General features: G+C 36.3%; 2 protein-coding genes across 5 annotated transcripts; both read left to right on the plus strand.

Moving 5' to 3' along the window:
* Positions 1-3883: 3883 nt before the first annotated feature.
* On the plus strand, positions 3884-5480 carry LOC113283161 (histone H1-like). Its single transcript, XM_026532330.1, has 2 exons — positions 3884-4185; positions 4317-5480. Exons 1-2 carry the CDS (start codon positions 3994-3996, stop codon positions 5025-5027), a joined length of 903 nt encoding a protein of 300 aa, XP_026388115.1. The 5' UTR covers positions 3884-3993; the 3' UTR covers positions 5028-5480.
* A 1632-nt stretch (positions 5481-7112) lies between these two features.
* LOC113283162 (protein WAVE-DAMPENED 2-like) lies at positions 7113-12156 on the plus strand. 4 transcript variants are annotated; one of them, XM_026532334.1, is made up of 7 exons: positions 7113-7423; positions 8040-8341; positions 8685-8746; positions 8863-8956; positions 9071-9142; positions 9275-9385; positions 11640-12156. In XM_026532334.1, the coding sequence occupies exons 2-7, from the start codon at positions 8045-8047 to the stop codon at positions 11928-11930; spliced, it is 927 nt and encodes a 308-aa protein (XP_026388119.1). In that variant the 5' UTR covers positions 7113-7423; positions 8040-8044; the 3' UTR covers positions 11931-12156. The 4 variants fall into 4 exon arrangements, with proteins under 4 accessions (XP_026388119.1, XP_026388116.1, XP_026388118.1 ...); XM_026532331.1 differs by having other exon boundaries at positions 7114-7476; positions 8040-8479; XM_026532333.1 differs by having other exon boundaries at positions 7114-7476.
* The last annotated feature ends 602 nt before the right edge of the window (positions 12157-12758 follow it).

The raw sequence follows: 12758 nt of genomic DNA on the forward strand, positions 1-12758 counted from the left end.
TTAAACTAAAACATTTCCACCCATAAGTCCTTTCTCCGAAAGTGATTGTATATGGACTGAGTCGAGACAATACAACAAATCGGTTCACACGAAGTGTGATCGTCTATGGATACGAGATCGAGACAATACAACAACGAAGTATGTTTACTTGATAAAATGTTCGGACTTAACCAAACACAATAGGATTGCTTATCAAGTATATAGGAATTAACGTTTGTGTAATTTACTTTAAATTATAATAACAAAAATTATAATTGCAAAAAATAAAAGTAAATGACACAACAAGATTTTGTTAACGAGGAAACTGCAAATGAAGAAAAACCCCGGGACCTTGTCCAGAATTGAATACTCTCATGATTAAGCTCGACGGAGTACTCCTCCTGGATATATCAACAACAGTCATTATTACTTCATTCAAGAAAAATCATAATTGGTTATGCAAAGCAGTACTCACATCGACTTCTTCTTCATCGACACTGGATTCGTGAATTGATTGCCTAGGAGCAAGTTGAAGACCATTAATGCTCGACGGAGCAAAATTCTGAAGCAAATTAACAAATATTTGTTTTGTGGTCCTAATCACACGGATAAGAAAAAGTCATTATGGAAGAAGCATTGACAACTCACCAAAGAAACAGCTTGGGATTGTACACTATTTGGTAACATCATGTAATCCTTACTTCTGGGTTCTCCTCCTTAGGACTTTCTTCCATTTCCATGAAGTCTACATTAGTCTGAAATCTCACTACGCGACCATCCTGTGGTAAAATTAATGAAATAATTAAGATATGATTATCATGTCTGTACAAAAGTCATAAGAAGAATACTTACTTGTGAACGTCCTGGAAGTACTTTTTGTTTATCACCACCGGAGGGATACTTCAATCTTGGTCGAGCAGAAATCATATCAACAGAAGGAGGCTCTTGTACCATAGGTTGAGCAGCCATTACAAAATCATGTAAACGCTCAAGTTGCTGATTCCAGAAAGTTATATGACCTGGAGTTGCTTAGCCGATTTGGTCAGAACAAGGGAACATATATTCACGTCCATTCAAATATGTACAATTTAAAGAAATTTCAGTTGGTCGACTGACGGCTTTCTCTTCCGAATATCTGGAATACACCGATCAAGGCCTAATTGTCGAGCCGCTTTATCGATATTATGTTCCTACACAAGAAATTTTCCTTGTATTACTGATACTAGATAACCAGGAGTGCAACTCAATATAAAGGATCTCTCACCATCACTCAGGTTTGTATCGGATTCCAAAGTGATGTTTTCTTCAGCAATATTAAAATGTGACCAATTGTGAGACGAAAGAAGGAACCGATACCCAGGGATGAAAATTAAACTCAGACTCGTCATATAAAACATTAGTGAGGCGTGTCTTGAGTCGAGGATGCTTTGTGGACCAACATATAATCCCGGCATTATCTTTCTCAGAGAAAGCATGAACAATATCAACATTTGGTCCTTGCAAAACGCTACGAGGGATCGGTGCATAATTCTTGAAACGCTCCCACAGTAAAGCTTGGATAAACATTGTATTAACATACGTTTGAATTTTCATAAAGCCATTGGAAACACTGAAATCTATGACCAAGGAGTCTAAATTGGAGAATAGCGAACCCAAAAACAGACTATCGATGGGAAGTTTCTCACCTTGATCCATTTTAATAGCAAAAGGAATCACAAATGGCTTCAACAAGTATCCACTATCGTCGAGTACATCTCTGGACAGCCACAAGCACAAGAAAGCTGCAATGGTTAATGTACCATCGACAGGTCTTTCAGGAGCCCTATCTCTTGGCCACCAGTGTTTTAACCATTGAGCATAACAAAATTTGCTGGATAATTTGTTAAAGTCATGCATCATAGCTGTCAAGACGTCAGACATTGCAGTCTCCTCTGCTGAAAGTCCTTTAGGAAAATTACCCGTAACTGGAAGATGCAATAAAGCAACTACATATTCCAAAGTGATGGTAAATTCTCCCCATCTGCATATGAAAGTATGAGTAGGAATAAACCAGCGAGCGAGCAAAGCTACCATACCTCGTACATCATGGCAAATAAACAAGTCTCCAGCTGATATCCCACGTCACTTGTGCACGATCCAGCATGACTCACACATGATCGTAGCTCAACATATGTCTCGCCCATCCGGAAAAGTCTGTTAAAGGTTTCCGAGAAAGATTGAGTTTTATATGTGAAGTAGAATAGTTTTATATGTGAAGTAGAATAGTTCCCTCCTTATAGAACTGAGAATGTGTTTTTTTATACTTGAATTCAACCTTTATTTTATAGATGGAAAACGAATCTAATTCACTATAACTACCTAGATTTGTATACATCACATGTAACTAGTTAGGTTTACATATATTTCATCATTTTTGTGTAATTTTTTTAGTTATCTTAGATAACCACCAAAATCGACTTTATATTGCTTCATTTCGGTTGAAATTTGATGTTAGCTTGAATAACCACCAAGATTTGGCCTATTTTGTCTCATGTCGATCGAGATTTTTAGTTATTTTGTATGACCACCAAAACATGGCCTCATGTTATCTCACTTCGGATGATATCGATAGTTACTTTGAATAACCATCAAGATTTGAATTCATTTTCACAACTTTAAATCTCATATTATCGATATGCAATTGTTCAAATTTGTTTTATTTTTGAGTGGGAAACTCAAGCTTGGAGCACCGGGCCATTCAATATATAAAGTTGAGCATGTTGTCAGATGAACACTTATTGGGCCGAAAAGCTTGTTGGGCTTTTAAAGAAAGCTATTATTGCAGTCGTAGAGTAGTTCTTTCAGCCTCGATATGTACCTGTTTGTGAGGACGCAACCAATTTTAGCGCTTAATTTAGTGCCCCAGAGATTACACCTGTTCATTTTGGGCGATTATCCAGATAATTGTTTTCAAAAACCAAAACCCTAATAATCTTAAAACGACACATCAACTTTAGCAATAACGTGAGAAATCTGACTCTAATAAGAGTTCTTGTGTTTTCGTTACCATAGGTCTAGAATGAGAGAGTTTAATTATAAAAACAAAGTATAAGATATTTCATCGGACTACACTTTTATTGAAGTTTCATATGGCTTTACGATTAAGATATGGATAACAATAATTTTGATCTTAAGTATCGTTTTTTTTCTTCTTTTTTTTTTCTCCCCTTCCTTGTTCCCTTGGATAATGTTTACGGAACCCCTTGTTAAGGTATACATTATTTCGTATAAGCCTATCGTACCCTTTCTTTCAAAACAAGGAAATTTTGCCTTAGTGAGCAAAGGAATTATAACGTGTTCAACTTCCATGACATTCTGACCAAGTGTTCTATATCAATAACTTGTCGGATTTTCATGATTTTTGAAGCATTCGATTCTTTAGTTAACTTACTATCTTCCAGATCAAAAAAATCACAATTTTCATCTACAAATCGTAATAATAATCAATAATGCTCTAGCAAACACACAAATAATACTAGTTTTTACACTTCCATCTCCCAAAGCCATTATCTCCCGAACCACTCAACATTATGAAGTTTTTAAATACTCATTAGAAAGCTGAGATCCTAAGCTTTGCAACCATCCAAACCTCGCAGAAATCCATCAAGTATAACTCAAGTTAAGCTCAGATTAATCAAGAGTAAAAGCACACATAAACTTGTCCACAATCCTCTAATTTCATTTCCAACCTCATCCAAACCCTTCCAAGATAACCCGTTACAACCGTTGATAACAAAATATCGTAAGGTCTTATTTTAAAATTGCAAAAACTCCACGATCCGTATGAACCTTTCGTTAGCCAATCACATCTCACCCTTTACAACCCTCAATTCCCTCTTCATTTCTCCTTCGATTCTTAAATCAAAACCCACCCCCACGAATCCATCAGATTTCATCCAAGTTTCTCATCTCATCTGCATTTCTCTAGAAAACCTAATTTTCTTCTCCTCCTCCTTCAGAAAAAAATTCTTAACAATGGCTTCAATTGAAGAAACCAACGTCGCTGTTCCTGAAGTGGTTGCAGATCCAGCACCAGCACCACCACCACCTGCTGAAGCTACTACTGAAGAACAATCTGTTCCAGCACCAAAACCAAAAGCTGCAAAAGCTAAGAAACCTGCTGCTCCAAGAAAACCTAGGGTTGCTGCTCATCCAACTTATTTTGAGGTATAAAATTAGTCTTTCTTCCATTTTTAGTATTTTTTTGTTTTTTTTTCGGATATTTTATCTTCCATTAAATTAGGGTTTTGATCTGAATCTGATCTGATCTGTTTTTTTTTTTGTGTGGTTTGTTTTAGATGGTGAAAGAAGCAATCACTTCATTGAAAGAAAGGAATGGATCAAGTCAACATGCTATTACAAAGTTCATTGAAGAAAAATACAGTCAACATCTTCCATCAAATTTCAAGAAGTTGCTTCTCAATCAACTCAAGAAATTAGTCGCTGATGAGAAACTTGTCAAGGTTAAAGGTTCATATAAGCTTCCTAGTGCTAAGCCTGCACCCAAGAAAACCACTGCTGCTGCTCCTGCTAAGAAGAAGAAGCCTGCTGCTACTAAAGCCAAGCCTGCCGCTAAAGCCAAGCCTGCCGCTAAAGCCAAGCCTGCCGCTAAAGCCAAGCCTGCTGCAAAAGCCAAGCCTGCCGCGAAAGCCAAGCCTGCCGCGAAAGCCAAGCCTGCCGCGAAAGCAAAGCCAGCCGCGAAAGCCAAGCCAGCCGCCGCCGCTAAGCCAAAAGCTGCTCCAGCAAAGGCGAAGCCAGCAGCCAAGCCAAAAGCCGCACCAGCAGCCAAGCCGAAGCCAGCCGCTGCTAAGCCAAAAGCTGTAGCCGCAAAGCCAAAGGCTAGACCAGCCAAAGCTTCAAGAACTTCAACAAGGACCTCTCCCGGAAGAAAAGCTGCTGCACCAAAACCAGCGCCAGTTACCAAGAAAGCTGCTCCAGCCAAGAAGGCGGCGACCAAGTCAAAGTCGCCAGCTAAGAAAGCCACCCCTGCTAGAAAAGCCAAGAAGTAAGGATGAGATGGTGTAATTTTCTGAGTAGTTGTTTCTGTAAAGTTTTCAATAGTTGGGGGGTAATTTCTGGTTCACTAGGAGTAAAAGTCCCAGAAGAAAAAAGTACTACTATGAATTTGTATTAACCGTGGAAGAATTCTTCTTAATTTCCATTTGCTTTTTCCTTTTTTTTTTTTTTTTTTTTTTTTTTTTATTTTTTTTTCTTAATGTGTTTTTGATTGTCCTTGTTTCAAGGGATTCGAGTCTGTAGAGGTATTTTCGGGTGCAAGAAAAGATAATGGTCTTCACCACATTGTTTCAGTGGTTTGTTACCTCCATGAGAATACTAATTAGGGCAGCAGGTGTTTTGTCTGTTATTATTAGTTATTAGTAGTGGAGGGCAGGTTGTCATACGCGTATCGTTTTCTTTCTGTAATTGGGTTCATTCTATTATCTACTATTATTGTTAACGGATTCAATGTCTCCAAAATCCAACCATGGCATGTTTTTTAGACTCCAGTAATGACCTAGCATTAAAAATGTTATGCATCTAAAATCTCGGAAAGCATTGCATTAAATTCTTCATCTCTTTGTTGCTCATTCAAAAAAACTCCCGATCACAGTACACTTTCCTAGATCATCCCTTTGGAATACGGTTTTGAATCTGATGGTATTAGATACTTCCACATGCGGCAACATGGTGGTGAATGATTGCATTCAGCCCACAGAAGTTTTGCCTTGCACATTACATTTCTTCCTTCCGTATTAAACTTATCTACCTCATCAATTTGAGGAGCGTATGCATATCTATCCCTTTTCGACAAAGTTAAATTTTTAGATTAAAAAAGGAAGATCTCATTTCGGTGGTTCCACAAATGATTGTGAGGTTCCTCTTAAAACCAAAAAAACACACATGAACCCTTGTCTCAATGTAATAACAATCTGGATATGATCTACAAGTTCTTGTTAATTATGAGTACGACCTTTTGTCCCCAGAATAACACACTTTGCGATACACATATTTTGCAACACTTATAAACAAGGATCATTGATTGAGCTAAAGCACAACTTGTGTGCTAATTTTTCAAACTGCCATACTTGCTAAAGCAACCCTGACTATTTCTGACTCGTGTTTTTGAAGCCCTTGTTTTGAAACAACAACCTGAAGGTATGTTCGAGAGTATCGAAACTCTTGCGGTAGTGAAACAACGTGGGAAGCAGGTATACAAGTATAATAAGCACGAAGGCCAAGAAGGCTCCGCGTATCCTTTGGGGTGAGGTGCAGTGGCATCCTATGCCCCTTGGCAGGGTAAAACTGAACAATGATGGATGCTCGATGGATAAGCATGTTCCTTTAGTGTGATCATAAAAATGGCAATGGGATAACATTTATCGTTTTGCAATGCATCGACATTGCGGTGCAATAAAACCAAGTCATACAAAGACTACATCGGTCCCAGTTGGTTGGTGAGTCAACTACGAGTGTTGTCTCGCTTCAAATCGCACTGCCTCTTTCTTAACCAATGTAGTTAATATCGGATATCGGTTTATTTCGGCCGGGACCGATACACCGGTACGACTTTATATCGGGGATATTATCGTTGAAATATCGGTGTAATATCGGTTTAAATTTTAAGACTATAATTTTATAGAAGACATTTTCTTCACACATTTTCTGTTAAGGTATAATAGATACCATCAATTTTATCAAAAACACAAAAGAGTAACTTCAATAGCTTTAAAGTTCACTACCTAAAATGATATTGAGAAGAAGAACATGATTTGTTGAACTAAATTTCTGAAGAACGAGGTCTCTTTTCCTTTCAAAACTGTTTTTCGCTGAAGAACACTTCATTTTGGATCGATTTTTAGGGATTTATCCCTTTCCTTTCAAGAAAAACCTAAAATACCCTTGATACTAAAAAAACCAATACCGGATTATCGTGAAAATTTTGTATTGGATCATATCGGCCGATATTTTCGGAAAAATATCGTATCGTCGATATACTGCTTCTCGTATCCCTCCAGAGCGATATCCGATATTTCGTCGATATATACTACATGGTTCTTAACTAATGTAGGGAACTCGATTCATTTCAGAACTCCTTTTATTGGAAACACTGTGTAATGAGCAAACCGTTTTTGCACCACAGACAGGGTTTTTGCACTTCCCCAAACCGAGTTTTTCCACATCTTAAAAACTCTGGATCTTTAATGGTGGGTATTTAGACATTTTTCATTTTTACCTCCTCCCCTTTAAACCCCAACTACTTGCATTTGGGCGGAAAATACGGCAAACCAGTAATAATCTTAACAATCAGTTTGTTAGTTGCTGTTTTTTTTTACCGTCAATTTTAGCTGCTAAGATAAAGTTCAACATCTCCTTCAATTAGATCGAACAAGAAGTGGAGAAAATTGTAAGGAAACTTCAACATATCTTCTGCTCTGGTTTATTTATTTCTCATTATTGGTAATGCGTTTAATTTGATTAGAATGTCATCTAATTTGAGTAATATTTTACATTTTTGTTTGATTTTTTTTAGGAATTTTAGGTATTTTCTTTAATGCATTTCTACTGTTTTCCCCGTAAATGACTAAAATTTGATATTAGGTATTCATTTTTAAGTATGCTGTTTGTTCTTCATTAATTTTCATTCATTTACTGTATTTTTTTCTTTCTTGTGTGTGCTTTTAATGGAAGTGAAGGTTTCTTAAGGATTTGTTGGTTGAATATTTCTATATTTTCGTCATGCATTGTTTGGTTTAGGGTTCTGTCTGTATCAAATGATTGAAGATTTGTATGATAATCTAATTTGATTTACTGAATTTGAATTAAACATTTTAAGAATCAAGCATTCAATTATGGTGGACTGCTAAAAAATGTGTTACTGTTGAATGTACGATATCTCGTAAAGCCTTATTAGCCAGCTTACAACCTCTCAGTTGATCATAAACATGTACAGCTCCAGAAGTTGTAGATGTATAATTTGTACCGTAGTGAGGTTAATCAAAGATATTATGCTTTTTCTGCAGTTTCAATGGGAAGGGAAGTTAAGGATATCTCTGTCAACGAAGAGACAAACTCCGTTCGAGTACGTCGAAATAATGATGTCCATGACCGTGATCTTAAAGATTCAAATCAGCAGATCAAAGGAGATCATAAGTACTTGAATGACAAAAATGAAGCAAAGGAGTACAAAGTGAAGGAATGCACAGAAGATTGCTCTAATGAGATCAATGAGTCTGGTCGCCAGGAGCATGAAGAGGAAACGCTGAATAATGGCTCTGAGAAACCTGGCAGCAACACAAAATTTAACTCGCGTTCTGCTGGAAAGGTGCGTTCACACTATACTATTCCCCAACCATTTGAATTGGCTACCGAAAAGTGTGCTTCAACTGTAAGCAGTTCTGTTGGGGCCGAAACGGCTGCTACTGGCAGTGTCCCCAGCACGACAATGAAGCCTCAGTATACGGTACGAGGTTTTAAAGATTCTATATTCTGAGTCCTTCATTAATCTTCTATATTTTTTGTTACATGACAAGTAAAAGTGTTCAAGATCTGGTGCTTTCTTTTAAATTAGGAACTCGAGCGAGATAATTTCTTACTTTGTTTAGTGTTTTAACTACAATATGGGTACTCTTCCGTTTACCATTTATTACTTGTTGAACATATTGCAGCCAAAAAGGCATGATAAGAAAAAGTATAGCAATGGAGAAGATTCTTTGTTTGATACATCTTCGTATCCTTTTTGAGTATATTAGCCTATATAAGGCCCAATTCTCTTATTTTCATATATTTGGATATTCTGTGAAATATTTGAAGTTTTAAATAACAATTATCCTTAACCATGCATAGAGTTGCAACATCAGTAAGAACATCGAAAGGCAAGACAACTGTTGGGTCAGCTCCCACATTTAGATGCAGTGAACGTGCTGAGAAACGAAAGGAGGTATATACAACGAAGCGCCATTTTTCTATCAGAAATTTGCTTTTCGGGTACAGTGAGGATTTTGTTCAAGTGTGTTTATGTATTTGTTTTTTATCTGATTTTGTTCTGTTTTAGTTTTATTCAAAATTAGAAGAGAAGCACCAAGCATTGGAGGCAGAGAAACTTGAAGCCGAAGCTAGGGCGAAGGTGTGGTTCTTGAATTCAAATGAAAGAATTTTTCCTACAGAATTACGAGTACTGATTTCGGAAAACAAAAGTAGGTAGAATTTGTCTCGTTCTGTTATAGACTTTGAGCATTTTTTCGTTTTAAAATTTCAGGAGGAGCAAGATGCAGCTCTCAGGCAGCTTAGAAAGAGCTTGGTATATAAAGCGAAACCAATGCCGAGCTTCTACCATGAAGGGCCACCCCCAAAGGTTGAACTTAAAAAGGTAGCTCTTATTTCATCCACTTCTCCTTTTGTCTGAATTTATAGAAGCTTATGTGAAGGTATTTAATTCCATTGCGTTTTATTAGGTAGTCAACAAATGTGTTCACCCATAGAATATAGAAGTTATCTGGTAATGAAACTAGCTGCATTTTTTGAGCGACTTACCCATTCTAAACTCTTCTGTATGCCTTAGAATATCTTCCATTTTTTTTTGCAAATATTAGTTTGCAATTGTTTCGTGATTCTGGAATCTACTATTGTGTTGAGGATTGAAAAAGAAACTTGACATTAGAAATTTACAATGTTTTCAAATAGATATGTAACTCAAGAAAGTGAATTTAGTATTTACTATTTAGGCATTCTGAGTCTACATGCTCTACACAGGGGTTAGACTTTTGAATTTAGTATTCCAAAAAAAAGGCAGTGATATGTAACTCAAGAAAGTGAATTTAGTATTTACTATTTAGGCATTCAGAGTCTACATGCTCTACACAGGGGTTATACTTTTGAATTTAGTATTCCAAAAAAAAAGGCAGTGATGGAACTTATATTTACTCATTTGGATTTGTGATACCTTCTATAGTTTGTGATTTCATATAAATTTAGATTTAGCATATTTATTAGTAGGATATAGTTCTTATATGGTTAGTATAGAATCTATAGAAATCCGCAGAGATTTGTTATTTACATGATGTAGCTTGTGGGATAATAGTTAAACTAGTCATGAGTCGGGTACTATAACGTTGCATGAAATCAAATGTATACATTTCCATGGCGGTTCTCCTAGTCAAGGTGCTAGTAGGCCTTATTGTTATACGATAAATATGACAGCTCAGCAAGTATCATTTACTAGTCGTTTTCATAGATATTGCCAATTATATGGAGCCAATACATTATTATGTAGGATCTGCTTACCAGCTTTTAATTCGTTCGATATGCTTTCAGTTGTTTTCATTCCATCAATTGTTAATTAACTACAGCTGTAGCAACCAATATAGCCACCTGCAGTTCATTATGTCACCTATATAAATGTGCTTTGCCAATATATAATACAAAATCAAGAAGTAAACAATCCTCGAACCTATCAAATTGTTTACGTGTTCCCTAAAGTTAACCCACTTACGTCTTGGCATGTAGCTGGATTACCACGGAAAGTAGATATACTCATTTCATACCATCAAAAAAAAAAGTAATTTGGGTTTTTAATAGTCAGTGGTTTTGCATGTGCCTGCGAGTCGGCGACTATCCGTGCTTGAGACCAAAATGCATTCTTCATGTATTACTAGTCTTTAACACGTGAACTGCACTCTAATCTTTATGGGAGAAATTTAAAACTAAGATCCTATATTCATAAATGGTACACGAGATCTGATGAGCCCACTTACCACATGGCATGGAGCTGGATTACTACGGAAAGTAGTTGTACACATTTTGTATCATTAAAATAAGAATTCATTTTGGTTTTTAATAACAGTGGTTTTGCATGTGCCTGTGAGTCAGCGACTAATCATGCTTGAAACCAAAATGCATTCTTCATGTATTAGTAGTTTTTAACACGTGAACTGCACTTAAATCTTTATGAGATATGATACTTAAAACTAAGATCCTATATTCATTTCATGTATTAGTAGTTTTTAACACGTGAACTGCACTTAATCTTTATGAGATAAGAAACTTAAAACTAAGATCCTATGTTCATTTCATGTATTTTCAACACGTGAACTGCACTTTAGTCTTTGTGAGATAAGAAACTTAAAACTTAGACCCTATATTCATAAATGGTACTAGGCGATCTGATATAAGACCCTCGATATAGTAAAGCGTATATACACCCACGTGACCTGCACTTGATATTGACTTGAGAAACAGCTGATTCTGGAAAGCATGTCATACCATTCTCTGAACGATAATTATGAGGCATCAAGATATCTTTGAATGAGCCGTTTGAACAGCTTATTTAGTTGCATGCTTTTTAATGCTAAAGTTAACCAATAATTACATAACTAAACAAAAGCAGAAACACCTATTGAGATGGACACCCAAAATGACCACAATTCAACTCTGCTTGTATTTTCGTATTGTAGAGAGTAATTTTTCTTTCACTTCGTTTTTTTGTTATGTATAGAAGTACCCATAACTTTTCTTTTGTTGGCAATATTATGGTTTTAGTATTTTGCTTAAAATTCTATCCCGTAAGATGATTTACGACATTCCTTAGTTAAATGATCCTGTAATTTATCTTCTTTCGAGATTAGGTGCAACCAACTCGTGCCAAGTCACCAAAATTTGGCCGAAGGAAGAGCTGTGGTGATGCCGTCAATTCATATCAGAGAGAAGATAAAGGAGGAGCTAGTGCTCCACACAACCGACACAGTCATGGCAGTAACAGAAAAGATGCATCGGTTGTTAATAGAGATCGGACCCATAATCAGAGTAGTGTGACCTGCGAAACAAAAGATGAGTCCAACCAAGTTAGAGAGACCACAAAATCTGATTCATCATCCAGGATGATTGCAGAGGGCAATCCGCAGATTTCTGTTCAATAGTCGGTATGTTATCTATATATGAAAACAAGACCTTCATATATTTTTTCTCTTTTATCTTTTGTTCCGCTTTTTTTTTTTTTCCAGTTTCTTATCTGTTAAAAATTGAGATAAGCAATTCCTTTCTTAACATTTGCAAACACTAGTTGGGTTGGTTTGTGTATTAACTGAACTGTAAATTTTTCTGTAACTTATATAACTTAACATATATATGAAAAAGTTTCATTTACTGAATGTGTCGTCCCTTTTACTACATTTTGCTAAAACTTGGGACTTCTTAATATTTTACTCCATTTTGAATGAATGGAAATTGCATAGCAGGAAGGCAGTTAATAGAGGAGAAAACCAAGGTTTTGGGTGCTGACCCAGGCAACCAGATAAGGTATCAAAACAAACCCAATGTATTGCATATGATACATCAAGTAATTTCAGAAGTGTTACATGGTCAACCAACTTATTGTTGCAGATTTGCACAATCAAGTGTAGTGTACAATGTTCAACTGGGCATTACATCCATCCTTATTTGATGGCTTTCCTTTATCAACTTTAATCTGTAACTGGGATGCAGTAATTAACTGTCCCTGATAGTTTGCCTGCTTGCTTTTTTGCTGTTTGATTTTTCTTTGATGGAAAACTTTGTCTGTCACTTCCAGTGATCCCTTTTTGTTTATCTCGCTCTTTCCAGTCAAAAAAAGAAAAAAAGAAAGAGTGAAATAAGATAGACATGTAACTGCATCATGAACCTTATGACCAATCTATATTCAAAGCAACAATCAGATATAAATGCTCATGTTCACCGTAATCAAAAGATTCTCGTTTTTCCTGCTATTA

The sequence above is a fragment of the Papaver somniferum genome, chromosome 5 (assembly GCF_003573695.1).
Source record: "Papaver somniferum cultivar HN1 chromosome 5, ASM357369v1, whole genome shotgun sequence".
Classification (NCBI taxonomy): Eukaryota; Viridiplantae; Streptophyta; class Magnoliopsida; order Ranunculales; family Papaveraceae; genus Papaver; species Papaver somniferum.

Coding starts and splice junctions, on each gene's coding strand:
- LOC113283161 (XM_026532330.1), top strand. CDS start 3,994: ATGGCTTCAATTGAAGAAACCAACGTCGCTGTTCCTGAAGTGGTTGCA. Junction 4,186..4,316: donor CTCATCCAACTTATTTTGAG/GTATAAAATTAG, acceptor GGTTTGTTTTAG/ATGGTGAAAGAAGCAATCAC.
- LOC113283162 (XM_026532331.1), top strand. CDS start 8,045: ATGGGAAGGGAAGTTAAGGATATCTCTGTCAACGAAGAGACAAACTCC. Junction 8,480..8,684: donor CAATGAAGCCTCAGTATACG/GTACGAGGTTTT, acceptor AACATATTGCAG/CCAAAAAGGCATGATAAGAA. Junction 9,386..11,639: donor CAAAGGTTGAACTTAAAAAG/GTAGCTCTTATT, acceptor TTTCGAGATTAG/GTGCAACCAACTCGTGCCAA.